This window comes from Corvus cornix, chromosome 1, assembly GCF_000738735.6.
Source record: "Corvus cornix cornix isolate S_Up_H32 chromosome 1, ASM73873v5, whole genome shotgun sequence".
NCBI lineage: Eukaryota > Metazoa > Chordata > Aves > Passeriformes > Corvidae > Corvus > Corvus cornix.
In genome coordinates, this window is record NC_046332.1 from 41,136,208 (window position 1) to 41,161,902 (window position 25,695).

General features: G+C 39.2%; 2 protein-coding genes across 2 annotated transcripts; both read right to left on the reverse strand.

Moving 5' to 3' along the window:
* Nucleotides 1-1,676: 1,676 nt before the first annotated feature.
* On the reverse strand, nucleotides 1,677-17,402 carry LOC104690063 (interstitial collagenase-like). The gene is made up of 11 exons (XM_010400595.4): nucleotides 17,205-17,402; nucleotides 8,425-10,089; nucleotides 7,235-7,479; nucleotides 6,791-6,939; nucleotides 6,575-6,700; nucleotides 5,644-5,805; nucleotides 5,122-5,239; nucleotides 4,361-4,494; nucleotides 3,166-3,325; nucleotides 2,168-2,268; nucleotides 1,677-1,957 (listed from the first exon to the last, which is right to left on the reverse strand). The coding sequence occupies exons 2-11, from the start codon at nucleotides 8,533-8,535 to the stop codon at nucleotides 1,857-1,859; spliced, it is 1,407 nt and encodes a 468-aa protein (XP_010398897.2). The 5' UTR covers nucleotides 8,536-10,089; nucleotides 17,205-17,402; the 3' UTR covers nucleotides 1,677-1,856.
* A 462-nt stretch (nucleotides 17,403-17,864) lies between these two features.
* Nucleotides 17,865-25,447, reverse strand: LOC104690062 (stromelysin-1-like). Its single transcript, XM_010400594.2, has 10 exons — nucleotides 25,240-25,447; nucleotides 24,235-24,476; nucleotides 23,998-24,146; nucleotides 23,557-23,682; nucleotides 22,870-23,031; nucleotides 22,581-22,737; nucleotides 21,659-21,792; nucleotides 20,979-21,138; nucleotides 19,643-19,743; nucleotides 17,865-18,574 (listed from the first exon to the last, which is right to left on the reverse strand). Exons 1-10 carry the CDS (start codon nucleotides 25,345-25,347, stop codon nucleotides 18,474-18,476), a joined length of 1,440 nt encoding a protein of 479 aa, XP_010398896.1. The 5' UTR covers nucleotides 25,348-25,447; the 3' UTR covers nucleotides 17,865-18,473.
* Nucleotides 25,448-25,695: the final 248 nt, after the last annotated feature.

Here is a 25,695-nt window from a genome sequence, read left to right on the forward strand (position 1 = left end):
CTGAGCTATTATTAAAAAATTTTGGACCCTTCCCTTGATTCATTTTTGTTATCATTGCATTGTACGGGTTGTTCTCTATGTATTTGACCATACTGATTAGATTCCTGTTGATATAATGCACACTTAGACAGCTAACTAACAGACACCCATGTTGTGAACAATTAGGAATGTTGAGTCCCTGCTGGTATTGTGTTGACATCATGACCATGTTTCAGCACTATTTCTGTTTCCTGGGATGCTCTGAGTAACATGACTTGGTACTGCTGATGTGATGAGGATAGGCAGTGAACTTTCTGGGTTAAAACAGAGGTCACATTACTGCTGTCTTCTAAGCGGAGGAAAGAAATCATGAGGCAGTTCAACATCGACCAACTTTAATAAATGTCAAAGATAAGCATTAGGAAACCGTAACCAGAAGCTCCTTATACAGCTTCTTCTTTTCCCAGGCCCCAAGGCCAGCTATAGACATGTTTGCGAAACATCACTTGTGAGAACACTTTTTCAGGTCTCTCTCCCATGGACAGTGGGAACTGGCTGCTATGTTGTGTAGGTGGCCAGGTTGCAAAACCCTGGTAGTGTTTTGTGTGATGTAGATCTCCCTTATTTGTCACTCAAATGTCTTCTGAGCAAACACTAATGTTAGCTGAAACTAGAAATGTAGTCTAAATTAGTGGTTTAAACTTGTCTAGATTAAATGAAGATATTTGCAGAGGTCAGATAACCCTATTCTAAGACAGCTGGTTGAATCACTCTCCAGGGATATGTATTTCTCTATTTTCTGTAGAAGAAAGCTTAGCTAATAAATGCATAAAATTAGATGCAGCTGATCTTAACCTAGCTGCTCTTATTGTCTCTATCCTTCACTGCTACATGGCAGATGGCTGTGGGGATCTGATAGCCAGCCACAGTGGAAGCAAGATAACCGCTTCTCCTAGTTCATATTGAATCTGCCCATAGTTCTTGATTTTTCTGTAAAATTAAATTCATATCAGCCGAAACATGCTTTCCAAGAATGTATACTAGTGCCATGGAAAAATATGTTTGGTGCAAAAGCCCCTGAGCAACGTTTGTCTTGTGTGACATATGCATGAATATAATCAGACTGTAGCACCATTGTCATTCCTTCCAGCTTTAAAACCTTTGAAACAAACAAAAATGTCAATTTAGAAACATAAGACAGATCTCTCACACTGGTGGCTGTGACCCAGAACCTAGAGGGGACATGTGACTTCTAGACTGGTAGTTGGAAGCCAACCGGAAACCTTCAGGAGCCTTAATAGTGCTAGAGAACTGTTCAGGCAGGTGAGTTGAGTCACTACTCTTCAGGCTCAATCCTTCCACAGAGCCTTGTGCTCTGCCCACAGTTGTAAAGATGTACGCTCTGGAGAATGGTCTAATAGCGGAAGTTGGGAAAGAGGAATAGAAAGTGGAAGTAGAGCTGTACACTGGTGATAGTGAGCCCCAACTAATTAACCGTCAGATTTTCACTAGGATTTGTGTGGGGTGGGGGGTTCAGATACAGGTGTGTGCTCCTTTCCCTGTCTTTGTGACCAAACCTGACATTTCCTGCCAGAATACATTTTTTAGTGTTCAAAAGATAGACTTGGCTCTTGAGCATCAGGGCAAAAAAGACATCAAGAACACAATTATATGAGAAACATAGTTTATTAGGAAACTTGACTGTAACATGAGAAGTTGTGATAAATTATATAATTTTATTTGGCTTAGAATAAATAACTATTAAGACTATACTGTCATAGAATTTGAACAGAAATCCGTTCTGACCTGAGAATCATGAAATGCTGAAAAATGCAGCACATAAAAACATACAGTGGGCATACAGAAAAACATTGCAATTAACAATTAAACCAGCTGGTGCTCTTCATTCGTCGAACAATCCTTTTGGCACGAGGATCAAACTGGAACTGAGTTGTTCCATGGAAGAAATACACATAGCCTAGAAGTAAAATTTAATCCAATTATATTTCATAGGTGACTTTTTTCAGTGTTTTGGAAAAAACAATCCCCATTATAGACAGTCCATATATACCTGATATTTTTAATTTCCTTTTCATTAAGGTTAATAACAGCTTTTTGAAAAAAATTATTCTATCTATAGAAGCCCAAATATTCACATAAACACAGATTAAAGGTATGTTTCACTCACCATCTTTCTGGAAAGCAGCATCAACTCTGCCAATATTTCCAAAGTCGGAGACTATTTTCCTGGGATACCCATGATCCATGGATTTTTTCTTTTCATCATATCTTAGAAGAAGAAATGTCATTACAATTTGTGAGGAAGTGGACAATAGTTTGAAATTCAAAAGCAAATTCTTACATGCAACTCTGCTGTTACTAAGAAGTCTCACAGAGATTAACTGAAGTAGCTTTTTAATTCTTCTTATTAAGTTTCTCTGAGAGATTTCTCTGACATTTGAAGATCCTACCTATGGTAAAGTTTGTTCCCAGGGATCTTGGAAACACAGCTCAGAAATTAATCATGTGTATTTCTGGACTAGCAGAGCCTTGGCCATCACTTGCACATAAAATGAATTTCTATTTCAAGGCACTGAATATCCAGTTCAACATAAAAACAAAACATAAAACTTCAGAGAAGAAGACAGTAGCACAGTCCTGAACTATAGCTGAATTAGTCTCAATGATAAACTTCTCAAACAAAATTGCTCTCTGAATATTTGTCATGAGCTTCAATTAGAAATACAAGCAACTTTAAAATTGGAGAATATTTATAGTTACTTCACAGAGGAATTCAATTACAACACTTTGCATTGATGGCTCATTTTGTTTGAAAAGTGAAGTAAAAGTAGATGCTATCACAACATCCCATAAAGAAGCAGCGCTGTTGTGGAGAAGAAGTGAGAAATCTACTAGAAAGCCACTCTTTTTTATTGGGTAGCTGTTTCATTCAGGAGAAAGTACTTATATTCCTGCTACAGGAATCTAATGTTCAGGAAAAAAAAATCCTGATGAAAAGGTGACATTTTCTAGCAAATGCTTAATTTTTTTTAAGCTCCAAATAAACACATTTAAATTTCTGGAATATACCTGGTTTAAACATCATCCCACTCAAACTGTTTAGTAATACATCAGTCCCCAGGGAAATAAAAACATGCCTCCTGGTAAACAATCATTAAATCTTACCTCCAGTATCTGTCAGCTACAAAGAAGTATGTTTTTCCTGTGCTTTCATCGTTGTAAGCTGCATTAATTCTTTTAACAGTCTTCGGGAACCCCAAGCGATAGATTGGCTGGGGATAGCCACGTACTACGTCATATCCCCTGACAACCCAATACTTATCCTCTGAAAAATATGAGCAAATTTCATTTGTTTTTGCTAGTTATGAACAGCATTTACTTGTGTTTCAGATGTGTAGAAGACAATGTGTCTAGATGTCAGTATTATTCCTTTCAGTTTACTACTTTAGAAAATGTTTCTAATACTTACACTGGGACTACTTCATGAAGATAGGGGAACTGGCTTTTGTTTTAAGAGTAAAACATTAGAATTATAAGATGTATTGGATAGAACTTTTCCCAGAATTAAAAAAAAAAATAATAAGGTATTTGTCTCGATAACAGCTTGGGGAGTGCTGGAGGCTGATGAGTTAAACCATTGACCTTGGGTTGGGATGTTGAATTTATAAAATTCCTGTAATGTGCTATTTGATTATAGAGCCATATAATATTTTGAAAACTAGGCAATGTGCATCAAATTAAACTATTAAGAAAAGTACATGTCTAATCAAAAAGTTTTGGTAATTTTAGATGCAATGAACATATTTGTTTATGGTAATAGGTCTTGCATGATAGTATTTGTATAATGAATTTATTTGAGATATTTAAAGGGTATTTGACACCTTTAAAAAGAAGGACTGATTATGTTCATTGAACAACTTCCCTCTCATAGTAAAGTTTTCCAGACATATTTTTGCATTTTTTTTTCAAAATATAACAAATACTAACATGATTATCAGTAACTGTAGCATAAAATGCCTGTATTTGCCAATTGAATTCAGTAAAAATCCTCCTGCACAAAGTGAAGTGCTGTTATCTGAAGAGAACTAGACCTGAAGAAGGGTAGCTGTTTTCATTACTTGTTTTATCAAGGCATTAACTATAACAGAGGGGCAAGTTTTCTAGATTATGACCTCTGAAGATCCATTACAGCAATACGATCCTCTGGTTTAATTATTTTCAGAATTGTAAGATTATCTGTTCTCTTTCCTTAAAAACACTTTAACTTCTGTAACTACACTTTAACTTCTGTAACTGCATCATTTTTTAAGAAGCAGGAAGTAACAGGTCAGAAAAAGTGGAGAACTTCTGGTTCAATTACCTTTAAAAAATAAAATTTCATCCCTCTCAATGTTTTCATAAGCAGCTTGAATTCCTGATGGTAACCTTGGCCAGAACAGGGAGATGAAATTGAGCTCTGTCTCTGTCCTTTCAGGATGCTTGCGCAGCATGTATCTGTTTTAGACAAAATTTATGTCATAAAATAATTCCGCTCCTATCAAAACTTCAAAATAATTATTATAGCTCCTGGAGTACAACAGAGGGAGATGGGTACTTGGATGTGAATACCCCTGTCCACTGCATGTAAAAGAAATTTAGAGCAAAGTCATTTGTAATTTTAGTACCTCAATTACATGCTAAAAATCAGGCAAATTGAATTTGAGACCTTCTATTTCTCTATAGGGCAGTAAGGCTCAGACATCCTCTCCCTGGCAGTGCTTTCAGTTCTGCCCCTGCTCCTGTACGGAGGATGAGGGTGGGACCCAGGAACACATTGTTTAGGGGTATGTGAGTGCTCTTACTTTGCTGTTCATTTGAATTAATTTCAGAGAAAAGTCTGTCACAGTGCTGGCCACAGTGGCAGAACAGCTGGAAAACAACCTATAAGCCCATGTCACCCTCCCTAATTTTATCAAATAGGGCTCTTTGGGTTAATGATCTGAGAACTCACTTCTGTAAATACATGGTGCTTTTCTAGTGCTTCTCTTTCTATTACGTTCCAAAAGGACAGTTTTCCGTCATGGATTATTTTTAAAATACTGAATATTTTGAAGAAATAATATGTATGCTTGTTGTTGTTACCTGCCCTTGAAGAAGAATATTTCTCCACGTAGAGTAGTAATAGCATCAAATGTCAAATTTGGGTCGCAAGCTTCTGGAGTTATGGGTCCTGTTGGTTGCACAGCAGCATTAGACCGTCCTGTAGGATGAATATTTATGATTTAGTGGGGAGAAGTATAAGGAAAATGTTCAGAAGGTCTCTGAGGACAAAGAAAACACTTTTTGAATGAAAAAGGATGTCATTTTAAAGTAAGAGTCTGTCATTACATGCAGAATTCTAATGTTGATAAGACCAGTTTTGTTCATCTTTTCCAAAATGAGATTTTTGTGGAACTGGACTTCAGCTGAAGTTTGCTTCCAGGAATTATCTCTCTTTTGTTATCTATTTTTCAGAAACTGTTAAACTTGTCATTGGTGGAATATTAAATACCGTCATTTTACCATTTACCAGATTCACAAGTAGAAATATTAAATAAATACATATTTTCTTACCATTTACCAGCCTCCCAAATAGATATATTAAATAAATATATTATTTCTTACCATAGATGGCCTGAATTCCATCAATATCATCCTGAGGAAGAAGGAATTCATTTGGGTCGGTGTAGGAATAAGTTGGATACATCAGTGCTCCAGGATCATTTGAATGAGACAGACCCAGTGAATGGCCAAGCTCATGGGCAAGAACAATGAACAAATTGTAGCCTGTAGGATAAAAACCATATGAAACAAGATAAAATCTGTTTCAATACTTGACACAGTTCACTAAAGGGGAAACACTCATGCTAAAATACACTAGAGGTACAAGAGAGACTGTAAGTAATTCTATTATCATAACAACTCCAAACCATTATGACAGAAGAGCTATAAGAGTATAAAAAGAATGTCTGGCCTTAATTGTGGACTCTGTCATTTCTCTAGTGTCCTTATGTCTGAAACATGAGCTGTTTCCCCTGCTATCACTTTAACTACTCAGATCAAGGACTATGTCCATGCTGAGGGATTGTTGGCAATAAACCAACAGAAAAAGAACTTCAAAATAAGCAAGGAGATTACAGTTTGAGTGATACTTAGGACACCCTAGTTAGCACAAAACTGAACTGCTAGGTTAAGAAAAAGAAAGAATTTGCCTTCAGAAGTCTACCAACTGATTTTCTTGTATCCAAGTTTTAGCTTTCCTCTGAATGAAAAAGTATTTTGAAGTTCTGACCTTAAAATCATTATACACTCTTATGACCTAAATATTTATATGCCATTATAAATGTCACTATGATCTAAAAAATCTATTTTCTGCAAGTTCATGCCTAAAAGAGTCAGTAAAAAACAACAAAAAAGGGCAAGCAATTATAAATTAAAGGCTCTGTCACTTTTGCTCACTTTTCTGCCTGTAGAAAGACTCATTAAATAGAAAGCATCACATGAGGTAAGACTGTACGAGGTTAAAACTATAGAGATTCAGCTACGAAATGCTTACCTCTTCCATCTTTTGTCCAAGCTTCCTCCTCATCCATATGCACATCTCCACCAATATTTTCACCAGGCTGGAATGCATGAGCCAGCTGTCCATTGGGACCATCAAAAGGAGAATTGTCGCCGTGGTCTAAAGTGAAGAGGTAAAAAATAAGTTAAAATCTTAAATTACTTCTATGACTTCAGATGGGTATTTAATATCCCACGTTATCATTTTTACCTCTATAAGCAAAAGAGATCATTATATCTGCTTCTTTGTCCTCAACCCTTTGGAATGTCAGTGGTGTCACGTTGCTCCAGACACTGAGAGCTTTTCTGACTGCTTCATCTACATCAGCTCGTCTCATCTTTGGGGTGTAATTCAAAATCCTTCAAAGAAAACCCAGCACATAATATATTATTTAGAAAACAGTTGAAATTTCAGCATTTTAGGTGAAATATAATTACTTGCGAAAAAGTCAAAAATCTTAGACGTATCATTCATGAATGAAAATTAATAAATGCTTTGTTTTAGATACTGCCTTCTAAAGCATCTGTCTTCTTCCAGAAATCACTAAATCACTCCATATGTCCATACATCACGTAATATAATTCCTTCAGACCCTCCATCCCAAAGTTGGTGTGCTAGATTTATATCTTTTTGAACCAGATTAGGAAAGATTACCTGTATGTCAGATTATTTCTTTTCCATTTGGGATTCCCTGGTGTGAACACATATTGCTCTACATCAGGTACACCACATCTGGGTTTTTTCATCACCTCCAGTGTGTCAAGATCAGGTTTTCCAGTCACTTGTAGTCCAAAGAATGACTGCATTTCCTTGAGCTTTGCAGTAAGGGGGTTTTCACCATGGCTTCTTAAATGGGGATGGTGATCCTTTTGAAGGTCATAGAAATTCTGTAGATAACTCTGAATCAGAGTTTAAAAAAAAAAAGAGAGCATTGTGACTTATCAGTACTATCTTTGGTCACACTTAAATTTTCTAAGTAATCTTTAACTATTCCCATATGGACATGCCCTGTGTTTACCAGGACCAAAACCAACCTCTTTTCTTCAGTACAGCTTTCCTATAGTTTTCTGACTTTGTTGTTTCACTGATGAAATAGATCAAGAAATGTCTTGAAAATCTAATATGTACTATTAATAATTAATTCTACATTATTTACTGTGCTCAATTACTCTAAGAGCAAAGCTTACAAGAAAGCTTATAACTTTATAGCAAGAAAACTTATAACTAAGGAAATTGAGGCTGGCAGTGAGACTCCACACAGCCAGGACTCCCACTGAAGCCGGTGATTACTGCTAAAGGGTCAGACTTGGTGAATCCTGCCTTTTATTTTTAGCTACAGAATATGATACTAGAAACTCAGGCCTTGCTACTAAATTTCAACAATTTTGTCTACAACAAATTATGTTGTGTCTATGTGAGTTCCCTTTTTCCAAAATATTCTATAAAAGATCTATTCAGCCAAAACATGGACAAATGTTCCTGCTTCAAGCAAATTTCCTTCCTTATGTTATTAAGACCAGTCATATCACAAGTTTCAAAGCACATTCTGAAATGTAAATTGCTGCTGAGTTTTAATGTTGCTGCTAGAACTCATGCCTCAGTAGTTTTTTTATTATTTTACTGACAACACCAAAAGGGAAGTATACAATATTCAGATGACTTCTGGGTAAATAAGTTCCACATAATTTTCCCACATTTTCTAGGCTGATAGGAAAAGCTTTCTCTTGAAACCTCTGCAAAATGGTACATCTTAAGTTTCCAGCCATACTCTGTGAATTGCAATTATAGTTCTCTCTCAGACTTCCTTAGGTTTCCCTTAGATATACACTGAAAAAAATGCTTACCTCTACAAACTGTAGGGTTTTCCTTTCATCTTCTGCTTCTGGAGCCACAGGAAATGTGGAGGAGATGGCCACATATAGCGAGAGGAGAACTGCAAAGGTCTTCATCCTCATCTGAGGTTGTCTGCCTCAGTTTCACTCTCGAGCTACCGAGCACATTTCTCAGCTGTGTTTATATAGCTGATAGTAAATCAGTGACAGCCTGACTCATGCTGTATAATATCCTCTGATTAGTAAAAATGATGCATAGCAGTTTCCTCATCAGGTAGTGACGCAAGGTGTTTAACTAATATCACTGTCCTTATTTTGCCCAAGCCTTCTGGTTTGGGCAATTTCATAGCATGTTTAACAAATAAGGAAATGTTTTTCAGGAAAAATGTGGAGTTAAATTTCATATGTTTATTTTGAATCATGAATTTAGACCATTTAGACCATTTAGACAAGATTTTGACAAACTGGAGAAATAATAAGAAATAACATACAAGAGCAACATAATCTATTTTATGATTATTAATCAAATTATGCTATGTGTGATACATATGATTTAATCTTAAACAGACTGTAGAATATTATGTTGCAATATGTAATAGCAAAGTACAAATGACAGTAAAAAAACCTGATCTTTTTTAGGAATAACCAGCAGCATAACTCCAGGTGGACTGTTATCAGTTATCTAACAGTTCTATCTAAAACAACCTTATGATGTTAGCAGAAATGAATGCTAAAATAATTCAATATTTTTAAACTGATATTAACAAATTCAGTCATGCTACTGGAATGCATAATCTGGGTTCCCATATGTGTGGTAGGTAACATTTCTACTCTTGGCAGCATGGATAAGGTCTCAGCTGCCATAGTGTGCTTGAAATCAAGCAGAGAAAGATGAGCTCTGGGAGGAAAAGACTTCATTAAGTACAACAGGAATTTTCATGAGTGTGGAAAAGGAAGATTAAAGTAACCATTTTTTATGCTATGTTCACTGTCTCGTGGAAGGAAGATGAGTGGAGCCATGATAAAAGCTGGTATTTTTTAATAAAAATTTAGCAGTGTCCAGTCTCCAAGACTCTAGAGAGGTCTTAAACAGCAGTGATTAAGTTTAGACATGAGGTTTGGGATTCAACTGCCTGAACATTAGTGTTATTTGAAATTCTCTAGGGAATACACCTGATCTCCAGCTGCCCTGAAAGGATGCAGGTCTCCATAGCACCTGATCTCCAGCTACCCTGAAAGGATGCAGGTCTCCATGTGTCATGGCAGCCAGCCCTGGGTGGGAGTCTCAAGTACAGGCAAATGAATAATGAGGTGGAATGTGCGTTGTTATGTTGTGTAGATGTCTGAAAGGTTTTTAGGTCTCCAAGCTCTCATTTTGGACTATGAATTCTAGAGAGTGATTCAACTGACCACATGACATGGACCTCTAGATGAGATGAACTGCTCTCTATACTACACTGACTCTATTGGCTGGGTCCCTAACAGTGTTAAGAGAAGTTTAAATATCCTGGACAGTGTAGACTCCTAAACTAAGGAAAACATTTCTAACTGCAAGCATCAGAGTAATTGGCCTGAAGGGGATGTGTGCTGCTAACTATGCAGGCTGTCAGGTACAGGCTGGACATCTTTCAGGATGGTCTTCTGTCCTTATTGAAAGTAAAGACCCTCCTTGTAAACCTTAAAAGAGAAACAGTAAAAGTTAGTGTGAGCGGGAGAAATACGAATAAATAGCATTATTTTAATATTGATGGGAAATTCTTCACTTACTTTCCCAAGCATCATGGAAAATAATGTACTCAGTGTGAGATTCTACACTCACTGTAGTGTAGCACCCCCAGCTACAGCTAGGTTCAACAAAGCTAACACCACTCCTGGGGAAAGTAAATTACCTTATACGTTCCAATCTGAGTCACATAACCTGCCTGGAGTGATTGACTGAAGCTAATACAGGACACTTCAAATGCAGAAGCTGTGATTTGAAATAACTAGGAAAAGAATTCCTCAAAGGGTACAGCTGTTGTTGACGAAAGAAATTCAACTTCATGGTTCATAGTCCAATGAGACTTAATTATTGGTTGTTCTTAATCCATCTTGATTCAGACATGTACAAAGAGAATTTTGTATGTTGGACACTTCTCCAAACACTTGGCTACAACTCAAAAGATTCTGGAATTCATGAACTGCTGCTTAACTTCTCTAACTCTGTTTCTAAACTAGTCTTATTTCCCTGCAATTTTTTCTCCTTCCTGTGTTTCTTTAGGATGGTTTATACAGTTCCTGATTCACTACCTTCATTTCTTATTTTTTTTCCATAGCATGTAGTTAACCTCTTATTTCTTCTTTTTTCCCTTTTATTTGCTGAAGGCATCATAGACATGTTTAAACACATGCACACAAAGAAGAGAAGCACATTAATCAGATGTGTTCAGTGGCTGAGACTGGAGGATAAGGAAGTCATATGCTGTGGCTTTAACAGAGAGTTTCTTCTGCCTTGCAGATTTCTGTGAAGGGTCTATGGCCAAATTTTAATGTGATCAAGAGGATAGTGAGTTGGGCAGAGGGTAAGAGAGGACATGTAGCTGTTTTCTATGAAACTTTAAATAAATTACTTTCCAAAGCAGTCAGTGGAAGGACTAGAAGGTCCTGGATCCATAATCAGCTGGGGGAACTCTGTGTGCATTTGAGGAGTCATCAAGTGAAAAACCTCAAGCAGCATCAGGAAGAGGAAGCAGAAGCAGTGGCTTCCCCCTGTCTTGGGAATTTCCATGGTGTTGGGCTACAAAGCTGTGTCCCATTTCACCATCTGCATTGACTTCCTACTGCGTGTCCTTTGGCACAAGTCCCTTGAACTCACACTCAAGGGAAGGACAGGTTCCAGTCATCTGCTTTCCCATGGTGTGACTGCCAGCAAAACACCACCTTCTCCTTCACAAGCACTTGCCTACACACAAAGGCTCAGATCCCAACAGGATGAGACATGAATATGCCAAAATTAAACTGAGACCTCCTCAGAGGAGCAGGTCTCATGAGAATTGTTACTGAGTACCAACTGGTGTCTGCACAGTTCCTCATTTTTCTTGCAGGACCACTGTGTTGCACGTGCATCTGACTGGCACTGTCCTTGTCTCTCACTAAACCCCATTTCTAGTTATTTTCCTGTGTGAGTGGCTCTATCCTATCTGGGGGATCTCAGGGAGAGCCTCTGAGGTGGGGCCAGGGGCTGGAGGCCCCTGTGTCAGTGGTGCTGTGACTGGAAAGACGCCAGGGTGCACACAAGTCCATTGGGTACATATGTATATGTGCATGTACCTACTGGGATACAAGCACAGCCTCACTGCTGGACCTGGGGTCAGGGAGCTGCAGCAGCCTCAGATCCATCAGGGTACCAGATCTGGACAACTCCAAACACACTGTCCCTGCCTGGAGTTTGCTTAAAATCATAGAAATTTAGAATCATAGAATGGCTTGAATTGGAAGAAACCTTAAAGGTGATCTCGTTCCAATCTCTTTACCATGGGTAGGGACACCTTCCACTAGACCAGGTTAGTCAAAGCCCCCTCCAACCTAGTCTTGAACACTTCCAGGGATGGGACATCCACAGCTTTTCTGGCAACTGTTCCAGTGCCTCACTAACCTCCAAGTAAAGAACCTCTTCCCAAGACTTAATCTAAATCTCTTGTATTTTAAGTTGAAACCATTTGCCCTTGTCCTATCACTATCTGCCCCTGTAAAAAATCCCTATCCCTCTTTCTTATAAGTCCCTTTTAAGTACTGGAAGCCCACCATGATGTGTCCCTGAAGCCTTCTCTTCCCAGCTCCCTCAGCCTGTCTTCACAGCAGAGATGTTCCAGAGCTGCTTACATGGAAAATCTCCATGTAACCAAAGCAGAGAGGTGAACTTTACATTTACCTACCTCCAGCGTTCTTCAGAGGCAGCTCTTGTCTGGAACAAAAGCATCAGTGCCTCACTCACCCTGAATCACCCTTCTAGGTCTGGTACCCATCTGCTAAACAACTGCTAAGGAAGAGGAGGTGACACAGTTGTTACAACAGCGCTTTCAAGGGTTTTTCCAGTGTACACCCATGCAGTCCAGATTTGTGTCTCCCTGTATCAGCACACTTCTTCCTTGGCAAAACTGCACCCTTGTTCCTTGTGTTGAGACAAGAGACTACTCAAAATGTCCCTTTTCTAGGTTCTCTACTGTTCCTCATTCATTTGGTCTGCACAGGAATGTAAGCACTGCCAGAGGTCTACCCAGCAGTGTTTCCCTTTTCAGCATTAACTGAAAAAGACACTTAGGCAGAGGTGTTAAGAGGAGACATATTTCCCCAGAAGAATTTCCTAGCCTTGAACAATTTTCTGCCTCAGTGACTTCGATTTACTTTGTATCTCACTTACCTAGGGCTTGGATTTGACTCTTGAAGCTATTTCCCTTTTCCCCTACTATCTCTGATAATGTGTTCTAATGACTTCTACCCACACCCCCGACTGAACTATGAAAAAATAAATTCACAGTGTGAATCGTAGTGGGGTTTCCCTAAATTCCCTAAATCAAGTCTCTCACCACAAAATTACTGTGGAAAAGGGAACTTTGATTGGTAGTTCTGTAATTTTATGTTACAAAAATGAAAAGTGGTACCTCATAATTCTAAAGAATTGTTTACTGTTAGCTATTTGTCACAATGATGTTTGCAACTGCTTTCTCAATGGCAGGTGACATTAAAAAGTAGTCAGCATTCCCACAGGAAGTACTTTTCTTTCCATTCCGTGCTCTTATGTATATCCTAATCTTCTAATGTCTTTGCAATCTATTTTGAAACAACAAAATAAAAATCTTTCTGCAAACCTAGAATATTATCCTGAAACAAGCTGTTTTCCTTGGAAGATGTCACTTTTCATGTGAAGTATAATGTGTCAAAGATGTAAGTCGTGTCACTGTGCAGCAATATTCTACTGATTGCCAGATATTTGCTTGAAGTTAGAGGGTTCATTATGAGTTTGCCCTTAATGAACCAATTACATTCTAATATTGAGATGAAACCACCAAAGACAAGCCTCCAAATCAGCTGTCTAGAAGTTTGCACGAGTGCATGGCTTCATGTCACCCAGTGTTAAACATTTCCTTTGTAGAACTGCTGTTGGCACTGCTCCAAGGGAATGATCAGTCACTCAGTTTACAAACCAAAGTGCTGTGCTGGGCAGTGTTAGGAGCACAATTCTATAGTCCGAACCACTCAGAAGTCCAAAGGCCACTGTGATAGGGCTCAGGATGACAGGTGGTGAATCAGTTGTAATTATCCTATTGTAGAAAAGCAGTTCAATGTGACCAGTCCCACACTGGGGCAGCGCCTGTGTTACACCTCAGTGACTTGCACAGTCTCAGACGTGGCATCATCAATGATTTCAGTAAAAGAAGAAAGGAAGGAGTGCCACTTTCCATGCCAAGCACCTGTTTCCTGAACACAGGAAAATCAAATTACGTTCTTCATCTTTGCAGTTGGGCTGTTCTCTGGGATGGGAATTTGGTGTGTAGTGTCCAGGTCTTGATTTCCCTGATGGCAGATAAGGCCTTGGGATGCCCTGCAGAACCAACCTCACCAACTTGAAGTCCTTTGCCTCTAAACTTGGTGGTTATTACACAAGATACGCAGATGTAAAACTTGTCCTGAAAGACGCAGCAAGAAGGGATCAATGTCTCCACACTGCTCTACAAAATAAATCTGCGTATTTCCGGGGGATCTGCACCATTTGGGACATACTGGAACTCTTATGGGTTCACAGTCCCGCAGTTGGATACCCACCACAAATGCCAAAACATCCTGTGAGGCAGCTGCTGCTTGTGAACCTGCAAAGGCAGTTTTCCTCCTGGCAGCCAGATGGAAGTTCAGTGGCTGCCAGGGAATTATCTGGAAACAAAGTGTGCTCCTTGGCAGTTTTAAAGTATTTTCTCTGTAATATCAACGGCAACTAAGACATGCATCTTTGGAGTTCTGAGTTGTCTTAAACACTTCTGAACCCAAAAATCTGCTGTTTCTGTCACCAAGGAAGGGTTTTTTCCCCACAGCATTTCCATTAACAAAACCAAGCATCTCGCTAGGAACAAATTCCTGCAAACAATATTTAAATGGGCTCATTTTAATCTTTTTCTGTTCTGCCAGGACTTATCAGTTACTTTTGTCTGGTTTACTGAGGTGATAAAATCTCTGCTCTTAGTCTGAGTGTTTAAATCACTACACAATGTCATTCAGTTCAGGTCAGCACCTCAGACCTACCTTGTTTGATAAAATATTTGTAATCCTGACAAGAACAATATCAAAGGTCATTCCTCCCTTCTAGGCAGGATGAGTGTGTGAAACCGAGAAAACCAATAAATAGTAAGAAAAAGAACTTGAAAACCAAACAGTTTTTTTCCCGGGTTAGATAGTGTTGGGACTTCCTTGTATTGTGTCTGATGGTTGTGCTATGGAATCTTTGAAAAGGAAAAGGCAAATCTATATGTCCAGATGCAGGCAAAATGTCCTCCAAGACAAGATGGTACAAACCAAAATAAATGATACTATTATATATAAAACACAGAAGATAACAAAGAAATTCTTGTGATCTGAATTCTAGAGTCATATAATAAGCCGGTTCCTTGTGAAAAGACTGTTGTCTTCACTCAAGTTTCTATGCAAATAAGATAGAAATTTGCTAGAACATCTGATGTGTTTAGAAGACTGAGAAAACTATAACTGAAATGCTTGGACTGAGTGTACCACAGACAATGAATGCATTTAACTCAGAGCCCAGGTCTCAAACTGTATCTTAGGAGAGTACAAGATGTTGAATACAAGTCAATCACCTTCAGTTCAGAAGCCTGTTTTCACTCAAATGGTAAGGTTGTCTTGTTAGTGGTACCAGAGATTTTTAAAATAAGAATCGTGAAGCAAAAAATGATACCAACATCCAACACTAAACCAGCTAAACTATATTAAGCCAGACAGTACTAGAGTCAGCTAAGTTCTACTTCTGCCACAGATCTAAGGCTTCATATTCACAATTAGTATGACTGTGTGCACAGAAATAGGTAAAGAAAGAACTCCAACTAATCAAAATCATTAAAAAACAAAAAAAAACCCCAAACCCAAGGAAGAACTGGTTGAATAAGTATGTGACAGCCAGAAAACTACAAAACAATCACGAAAGGTCTAGTACCAGCAAACTTTGTTCTGGGAGATATAATCTCATCTGAAAGACAATATTTCCAAAGAAGGTTGGATAGAAGAGAGATAGAAGAGTTTATCCCATTTAAAATAATATGGTCTCATGCTGTTATCCACAATGGATGTGATGTGCAAGGTGCAAGGCAAAGACACCATAGAAGAGCATCAGCAGTAGGAACAACAGAAGAAAAGTATTCAAACCAGAACAGTTAGAAACTTCCTTAAGGAACAACAGCAAAAAAAGAAATCTAAAAAGTGTGAGCCAAGCTGTTCATGCATCTTTTTAACTTTCATTGTTTTAGCTGAGACCAATCAAAAAGCCATACCAGAAACATGAAGGAAATACAGAATTAGAAAACAAGAACAGTGCAAGGAGACTAATAAGAATGAAATAAACAGTACAGAATTATTTCCTGCTAAATTCAATAGAAACTTTTAAATTACAAGTCTTGAACCTGCTGCTCTGACCTTGGCAATATCAGACACTGACCACAGCTACCCATTTCCTTTTCTTGAGGTCCTGTGGTTAAACTTAATCTTTTTGACTTTAGTTCTGCTTGGGCAGCAAAACCTTGTTTGCCACCTCTACAGCAGGTGTGGCAGCAGTATTTGCAAGACTGACAATGCCATGATACATTTTTGACCCTGAGAATTCTGATGAAGATTCCTCAGTGACTGGAGTGCCCCATTTGAGCAGCCCTGCTTCCAGGGGTTTTAAAAATGCATCAGAAAAAAGGTTACATAAAATGTGTTGCAACATCTCATTGCATTTTTGCAGTACTATTTTATGCAAAAATAGAATACAATTGCCTTGTCCTGACAGGACTGGAGGCAATGGGCACAAACTGAAACACAGGAGGTTCCCTCTCAACATCAGGAAACACCTTTTTTACTGTGAGAGTGACAGAACATTGGCACAGGTTGCCCAGTGAGGTGATGGAGTCTCCTTCTTTGTGCAAAAGCCACCTAGAGACTCAGTAGCCCACTCTAGGTGCCCTACTTGAGCAGAGGAGGTTGAACATGATAACCTCCAGAGACCCAACCAACCTCAGCCATTTGGTGATTCTGTGATTCGTGCAGAAGCAGAATCAAATAGAAGAGCTATTTTTTCTCAGCTTTTTCCCTTTTTGGTGGGGATGTTGTTTTATGTGGGAGAGACATTGGTGCTAGGAGAGATTTTGTTACATGCATGAAAGAAAGGATACCTTCTCTAAGACCTTAGATCTTGCTGGCTGTCTATCTGAATACTGTGGGCCCCAAGTGATGTCCTGCTTCAGGATTAGGTATATTATTGTCAACAGTATTGGACTAGCAGGTGGTTCCCATGTGCCCCCTGGGTCCAGAGGGTTGTGAGGCTGGCCACAGAGACCATCACAGACAGAAAACATGGAGCGCTTGGACAAATATGAGAAGGAATGGTGAGCCCACCCCATTGCTCGCCTCCCTCTGATGAGAATTTCTGTCCCATGGTGAAGCACCGACATGGAAAGACCAACAGTATGGAGGCCCTCAGGAGCTGCCCTTAGACACACAGCCCTCCCAGTACAGCAGCTGGCCCTGCGCCCGTATCCCCAGGAACATTCACGTACCCGGAGCTTGCAGTCATGCCCCAGCTGCTGGCATTCATACCTCTTAACCTCCTCAGCAGCCAGTCCAGCTTGAAGCTCACCCAAACACACATGGGAAGAGCTCGTCCACACATAAGGCGTGATTTACTGAGAAGACAGGACCAAATGTGCAGGGCAGGGCCGAAGAAGCAGCTGACTGCAGCCTGTTTCCACGGAACCACCCCCTCTCATCCACTTACTTCTCTATTTTTCCTTTCCTCCCCAGTCTACCATTGGTAGATTGGTTCCTTCCATTTCCCTGCCTTTGGTCTTTCCAGTAATCAACTCAAAATAAATTTTGAACATTTCCACAGTCCCTTTCAAACATGACAGAATAAATTTTATAAAATCCCCAAATGCTCTTAGCCAGGATCCCTATCCCCCCCCCAAGGTGAGGTGATGGGGACCCTCTCATTCACACATGGTGACGGATGTCCCTCAACTTATGGGCTGTCCCCAGAGAAAACTGGAGAGGAGAAGAGGCAGGGCAGGACTGTCTGGGTTTTCCCAACATGCCAGTGTGCCCCTCTGCTCCCATGTCCGTGGAGATGAACCTTTGGTCACAGAATGGGTAGGGTTGGGAGGGACCTCAGTAGGGTCATCTGCTCCAACCTCCCTGAGAACACATTGCGCAGGAAATGACATGTATCAATAAATACTTTAGGGTAGAATTCGTCACACTTAAATTTAGCCTGCTATTATCAGGTGTCCAACAAAAACTGCCTCTCCATTCAGTGAAAAAAAGAAGCACCTCGACCTTTCAGCACCCACTTCAGGCTGGGAGGGATTGCTCTCTGGAACTCCTGTATGTTTCACTGTAACTATGAGCACTAGGTAAATCTTTTTGGTTAACTTTGAAATGTCTAGAAGCAGTTGAAAGCAATCCTAGCTTTAGGAAGAGAAATGCTCCTCCTCATGGACTCCTGGCTCCATGGCAGGGCTCTGTGTACGGTGATGTACAGCAAGAAGAGTGAAAAGAAGATGGTGGAAATAATAAAATCAATCACAATTTTGTATCAAAAGTAAAAACTTCATTGTTGTTTGGTAAGCTAGCCAGCCTGATGTTAACTACATGCTTATGTGCATATCAGTATGTTAAATACTGTTCTGCTATTTAAAGAAACACCGATTGTGTGTGGGGACTGACATCTGCTGACTAGTGCTGAAGTACCTGCATATTCTATATATTTATAAAAGAAAAAGCTTTTCTGGCACAGTAACAGTACATTCTTTCTTACAGATTTCATGTTCTTAACATGGAAACCAAAAGTTTGTCTTTAGGAAGCGTGCAACTCTCTTCTTATCAAGATCAAACTCAAACTGCTTTCTTCCACTGAAGAAATAAAGGAAGCCTAGGAAAAAAAACAAACAAAAACCAACCCAGATGAATTATGATATTGCAGATATAAAGATATGTACACTTTAACATCATCCTCAAAGAGCTCAAAGCAACCTTTGGAAACATTTATGCTGCCAAGAGCATCTACTCCCAGGTGTAACCATGCAAAACATGGCACAGCAGCATGAGGGCACCTTCTGCAGCAAACCAGCCATGCACATGCTGCACAGGCTGCATCATGTATTCAATGAACCCCACAAGGTCACACTACAGAAGATGTATCCTGTGCATTTGTTCAGTGTAAAGTATGTGCTCTTACACACCAGCTGTGCTGAAACCCCCAGAAGGATGCATTCCTAGCCACCTGTCGGTAGGCATTGCACAGTCCCCAGTGGGGCACAGAGCACAGCAAGGTGTGAGCAGGTACTTGCTTGATGGGTGCTGCCAGATACCATGCAGGGAAGGAGAGGTCCAGCCTGGGCTAGTCACTTCCACACTGCTCTCTGGGAGAGAGATCTCTCAGCTCAATGTGTGAGACTTGTTTTGAAGGAAGAAGTAAGATTTGCTATGAAACAATTAGCATGCATGGGTTTGGATGAGCAGCAGATGAGGAGCAAACAGGCAACTGGGAAGCTGTGACATGTGGCAGTGTGAATGTACCCTTGAGTCTAGTCCAGCATCTCCCTAAGTACCATTCACCCTCATGCAGGAGAAGCTGGTGCTGATTGTTTTGTGTCAGAGGGCCAGGCTGTGATAGCCTCGCTCACAGCAGGTACACCTTACATTGTTGAGATGCCACTGTCTTGATTTTTGTGGCATGATGTGCACATCAGCATGAATACAGATACATATGTCCCTTAGAGCTGGCCTTTCCAGATGTGCAGCTGTCACCAAAGGTGCACCATCATTATGTTTCAAGGGGGTGAAGTGAAGCATGGGAGTGTTATGTGACTGCTTCAGGGTCTTGCTGGTCATCCTGGGGATTCTGAGCAGCATGTAGAAATCCCTCTCTCTGCCCAAGCACTCTCAGCCCTATCACACTGAGCATTTTGTATAGATTTTAGTAAGAACAGCAACTCACTTTCATATTGAAAAACAGCATCAATCTTCCCATTAATTCCTGGAAATATATCTCTTATCAGTAATGGCTTTCTATCCATGGACTGACTTCTTTTATCATAACTGAGAAAAGAGATAAACAAACAGGAGTCAATGAAATCCGTAAACAACTCTTGATTAATTCTCTCAGCACATTATCTCCTACCTATCAACAGATAACCAAGTTCATTGAAGATTTTCAGTATTATTTAGGTAGAGAGACACAATTTGCCATAAATTCATTATTACTCTGTTAGCTGCACTGGGTGAATTTCTTCTATTTACTCCACCTTAAGATACATCTAAGAATACCTAATATTGGAACCATCACCATAAATCTGCTTTATGTTTTTTATGAGAGACCATGCCTCAGGGAGTGATAGATAATAGATCAAAAAAAAAGAGTGCTTTCATGTTATATCTCTGTAAGAAAAGTTTATCAGGAAAAATCTAGGGGTTTTTTTCTGAAGTTATAAGCTATTTTAAGTCAATTTACTTAAGTTACTTACAGCAAGCTATTACATTATTGGTGAAGTGGAGTTTATCTATCAGTGCTGGAATAAGAGGGCTTGTGAAAGCTTTTCCCTTCTATAATTTGCTTAACAGGAGATTTAATGATCTAACTCTTCATCATTCAAGTTACAAGAGTTCGACCTAAAATGTTGAAGTCTAATCTTCTGCCTAAACTACAAATAAGTGGCTGAATAGTTACTCTGTGGTGATCTCTGTATGTACAATCATTTGGGCATTGTGGTGGAAGGAAAAAGAAGTTTTGTTCATCTGCAATACTTCAGGTTATTTACTGCTTCCACAACATGAGCACTTTCTTTGTTAGAAATCTATGTCCTGTAAGACAAACTTGAGCAGTAGGGACTGGATTGGAAAAAAAAAAAAAATGATAACCATTCACAGCAGATAATTCATTGCAGTACACAGCATTTATCAGCAACTTTATGAAACTATCTGTTAGTAACTGGAAAATGGGTGACATTCTCCTTCTTACTCCACAGAAACATATTTGATATAAATAGTGAGCTTCTGCCTGATTTCCTGAGATGACCTGGGGAGCTGTATGATGGCTTTTTAACCAAGGCAGCTAAATGAAAACAAAAAAACAAACAAACTGTTAAATAGTTAAATCAACTAAAAGGAGAGCTTACAAGTACTCTTCCACCTCCTTTCAAATATTTTTCAACAACCAGTTGTGACACTGAAAGAGATCACCAGAAGTGCCTGACTAATGCATCCTAAATCACGACAGGATATTGATCATGTGGTTATGTTTGTTTCTATTTATAAAGTAATACAGGAAATATTACCTCCAAAATTTGTCCGCTATGAAGTAATATGTTTTGCCCTCATTTCCATTATGAAAAGCTGCATCAATTTTGGTAACATCCTTTGAAAAACCCAGGGTTTTGAGTTTTTGGGGGTATCCAGGAAGTATGGTATCTCCCCTCACAACCCAGAATTCATTCCCTATTAAGAAAAGTTGATAACAACATGTTATGAGAATCTTCTTCTGGAAATGACACAATCCTTTTCATGAAATCTAATGGTTACCTTAAAATGACCACTGTACTTGCAAATAACTGAAAATAGTTGTAGAGTCCAAAAAAATGCAATAATTATCCACATAACTTTTTTTGAAAACTGAAATTTCACTCCTTCTTCATACTTATATTCGTTTCCCACAAGCTTAGAAGAAGCAGGTGGTATCATTCTTAAACTCAATAGATAATTTCCCAGAAAAAAAGAAAAGTAATTACACTTATTCTGGGGGGAAATTTTTCTATGTGGATATTAAAAAAAAAGATACATGTTCTTTAACTTGGATAATGCTTTTGTTATCTCTGTGATTGAACACACAGAAATTTATTGGACTAAATTAAAGATTGTGGAATCCTACAGAAACAGTTTAAGTGATTTTGAAACCAGACACAAAATGTCAAGGCTAGTTGGGAATATAACATGTGAAAATAAAAAGACAACATTTTACCTTTAAAAATGACCATTTCATCTTTTTCAGAAATTTCATATGCAGCATCAACACCAGGTGGCAGCCGTGGCCAGAATGACGATATCAAATCAAAATCAGCTGTTCTGACTGCTGGATGTTTGCGCCAAATATGCCTCGTGTAAATACATAACAGGTTTTAAACAAAATCAGATGTTCACACACATTAATGCATGAAACCACATCATGGGAACAGGGGCAGTATATATCAGACTAAACTCAACCATGTACCCTGAGTTAGTTATACTACATTCCCTGTAAAGTTGATGTGAAGACAGTTATTTGCATGGTGGGATTGTTCTCTTCTTGATGCAGACATCTAAAATAGGTCAGATGAACCCTTTTGTCAAAACGTTTATTTCCCCTAATGCAGAAATTGAACTTAGAGGGACCTGGCTCACGTGGCTGGTATGGGGTAAGACTTTGGGAACAAAAGTGCAATTTTCCTTTCTTTTTATTATTATACTAAATCCTCACTACAGGGGCTCTTCAAGTAGGTATTTGTCAGGGCTGTCTCAGCTCTCTCAAAGCAAAGACACCGAAGAGGGTATGAAGTGTCCCAGAGCTGGTGATGTGTTTTGCCAAACATGTTTTGCTCTCCCAGATGCTGAACACTTGGGACTTGTTTACAGCCTAAAGTGAAAACAGCCCATGTTTGCAGAGGAGCCATCTTTTCACCCTCCATTCACAGCAGTCCCTGTTCCAAAAGTCATCCTCCTCCTTAAACCTCTCTCTTTATTTCTCCACCACCCTCTTTGTTTTTGTTTTCCATCTCTTCTCCTGATTCCCTGTCTTGTCTTCCTGTCTAAAATGGCTGATATTCTGATTAAAGTTATTTTTCTCTGCTGTGGGGCATAATTTAAAAAGTGACACCCAGCTATTTTACTTCCAGAAGCTGACTTACTTGCCTTTAAAGAACATTATTTCTCCACGGAAAGTGGTGACAGCATCAAAAGTTAAATTGGAGCTGCAGCTGTTTGGCAATACAGGATCTTTTGACTCAGTTGGGTCTTTTATCTCAGTAGATTCCCTTTGATCATTGTTTGTGTTAGGAGATGGTCCTAAAAGAAGCAGTTTATGGAAGAAATTTTAGTGTGAACTCATTGAGGTATACCAATACACAAAAATGTCACTGAAAGGTATCCAAAGCCTTTGAAATTATAAGCAGTAGTTGATGAAAAAATCTGAATTACCATAGAGGTACTGTATGCCAGTAATATCATCCTGATGAAGAAGGAGTACTGAAGGGTCAAACTTCCTGTAAACTGGATACATCAGAGAATTGGGATCTTTGGAATGGTAAAGTCCCAGTGAATGGCCAAACTCATGGGCAGCAACATAAAACAGGTTTGTGCCTGAAAACATCAAACAAAACACATAATAGGAGACTGGTGTCTTTTTATTTGTCCTGAAAAACATGGAGGGCATAAGGTAGGTCAGAGGCTTTCAGAACTGCTTGCTTAAGCAAATGAAATTCTTGTTGGAAATTCAGTTGGAGATGAAATTCTGGTCAGAAGTAAAAATAATGGAATTGTTATAGCAGAGTACGAGGAAATAGTCTGTAGATCCTGCAGAATTCAGTGTGGGAGAAGGACCCTGGGCCAGTGCAAGTGAGGTAGCTGTGAGGGAAGAAGTTGGAGGAGTGGAGAGAGGGAGGGCCCCCTTAAAAATAAGTCTCTCTCCAGTGCATGGCAGAAGCTGAGTTGGGGACTTAAACTAGAAGCTCAGAGGTTTTATATAGCTATGAAACCAGCTGTCCAGTGCTCCTTCAAGTCAGCAGCAATTTAAACACTTCTTAAAGAAGAGAGGAGACAGACACTGCGCTCTTGATTCCATGTGCAACTTTCTTCAGGAATGATTTGGAGATCTTAATTACCTACCCTCTGTGCTTTTGGTCCATGTTTCATCCTCATCAAAGTGAGCATCTCCACCAAAGTCCTTTCCAGGTGCATAGGCATGAGCAAGGGAGCCTCCTGGGCCGTCAAATGGGATGAAGTCGTTGTGAGCTGAAGAACAAATCCCATACAAGCTGACTGGGGGTTCCTGCACACATTGAGCAGCACATAGCAGGTATAGATCCAGTGAGCTACTGGCAGCTCCCTATATTTTCTTCCTCTCTCTCTTCATCTGCCTCTATGCCCTCCCCCAAAGTCTGTCAAGAATTATGGCCATAGCACCTAGAGCAAGAACTGTGTGTTTCTGTCTGCTTGTTCAACTGGACATTGAACTTCACATGTGCTATGTATGGGAGAAATCATTCCAGTTCAACTGCTCCTTATACTGCAGCAACTTGGCAATTACTCAGTTGCATAAAGATTTACCTCTGGCTGCAAAGGAGATCATTATGTCTGCATCACCTCGGTCCTTCTTGATGAATCTCAGTGGGGTCACACTGCTCCAAACACTTAACGCCTTCTTGATCACTGCATTGACATCTGCTGGACGCAGGTCTGGTGTGTAGTTTACTATCCTTCAAAATATAAAAAGAACCAGTTGTGTTCTTACCACTCACCCTCTATTGCACACTGTCTTGACATGAAGAATTCCATTGTGATTACCTGTATGTCAGGACTTGTTTTGTCCATTTTGGCTCTCCTGCAAAGGTGGAGAACCCAGCTATGTCAGGGAATCCACAGCGGCGTTTCTGTACCAAGTCCAAAGTGCCAGAATCCAGTTTCCCTGTCACCTCCAGCCCAAAAAATTCTTGCATTTCTTTTAATTTTTGGGACATTGCACTGTCACTTTTCCAAACAAAAGATTCCCCATCCTTCTTAAAGCCATAGTAATTTTCCAGGTACTTCTAATGGAAAAAACCAAACCCAACACTTAGAACAACCAATAGTGTTAGCTTTTGTAGCTTATAAAGTATTATACAAACACCAGTCAGTCATATGCCTCTGGTACTTTTCTTTCTGTTCTATGACAGCATGGATAATAGTTTGTTAAAGCCTGTATGAATATTTTTCTCTTAATAGTAGTTTTTTTACATTGTATTATCACTATAAATATTTTGTAGCTATCAAAAATACTTTTAAAATTAGTATTTGTTTAACAAATTATTTTTTGATAATGTGCCCTCCACTTACCCTGTGCCCTAGGGTTACCTAGAGTCCTTTAGAGGAAGTAATTGGAAATACACAACTGAATATAAAATTTCAATAGTTGTATCCCATTTCCCTACATTTTAGATAGTAATAATTCAGAAAAAAATGCTATACTTATTTCATGAAGAGTTATGTTTCATAATATTACACGTCACATAAATAACCACATTTCTACGTGAACTACAAACCAACCCTAGACTGACTCAGAAGTTTAATTATTTGTAGAATTAACAGAGTGAATGAATGCATCATTGGATTTAATTGATCTCTAAAAAAAAGTAAAATAAGATGAGTTGGTGCTAAAGTAGCCTTTGTCATCACAGTACCCCCCTCCATTCTGAGAAATATTCAATCAGTTATTTATTCTACTTGCTCTTTGGCTGCTCTATACTGGTTACACAGACTGCCGTGGATGCTCAACAGTAGCTAAACATCTCCCCAGAGATCTGCCTTCCTCACCTGGATAAGCTTCAGGCCTTCTTCCTTTGTCTGCCTTGTATCTGCAGGAAAAGCACAGGAAAGTGCTGCACATAATAATAGGAGAAATGGGCGATTTTCCATTCTCATTTGCACTAATCTTTAGAGAGGTCTTTTTTGCAGTCTTCCACACACCTGCTTCACCTTTATATAGTATTTGTTTGCTTTATAAAGCTTTCCAATCCCTGACTCATTGATTCTCACAATGTCTAGCTAGCAACAGAACATGAAAACAAGGGTTTTGCCATAAAACAGATCAGTGCTGTCTTTCATCCGGTTCCACCCTTGTGCAGGTTTTGCAACATGGAAATATGATTAATGAGAAGATAATAGACCTGTAGATCTTTTTAATAAGCTTATTAACCTTTTAATTGTTAAAATGTAGTCTAACGCTTCAAAACTTAAAGCATATCTCTTTACTGCTTTCCATTCGAAGAT

What these genes read in the sequence shown, in the direction of transcription:
- LOC104690063 (XM_010400595.4), bottom strand. Translation starts at nt 8,535, where the DNA reads ATGAGGATGAAGACCTTTGCAGTTCTCCTCTCGCTATATGTGGCCATC. An exon ending in GATCTCTTTTGCTTATAGAG is followed by an intron (nt 6,701 to 6,790) that starts GTAAAAATGATA and finishes TCTTCACTTTAG; the next exon opens with ACCACGGCGACAATTCTCCT. An exon ending in TTGGACAAAAGATGGAAGAG is followed by an intron (nt 5,806 to 6,574) that starts GTAAGCATTTCG and finishes TTTATCCTACAG; the next exon opens with GCTACAATTTGTTCATTGTT.
- LOC104690062 (XM_010400594.2), bottom strand. Translation starts at nt 25,347, where the DNA reads ATGAGAATGGAAAATCGCCCATTTCTCCTATTATTATGTGCAGCACTT. An exon ending in AAGGCCTGAAGCTTATCCAG is followed by an intron (nt 24,477 to 25,239) that starts GTGAGGAAGGCA and finishes TTTTTCCATTAG; the next exon opens with AAGTACCTGGAAAATTACTA. An exon ending in TGCTGTTTTTCAATATGAAA is followed by an intron (nt 18,575 to 19,642) that starts GTGAGTTGCTGT and finishes TTTTTTTCCTAG; the next exon opens with GCTTCCTTTATTTCTTCAGT.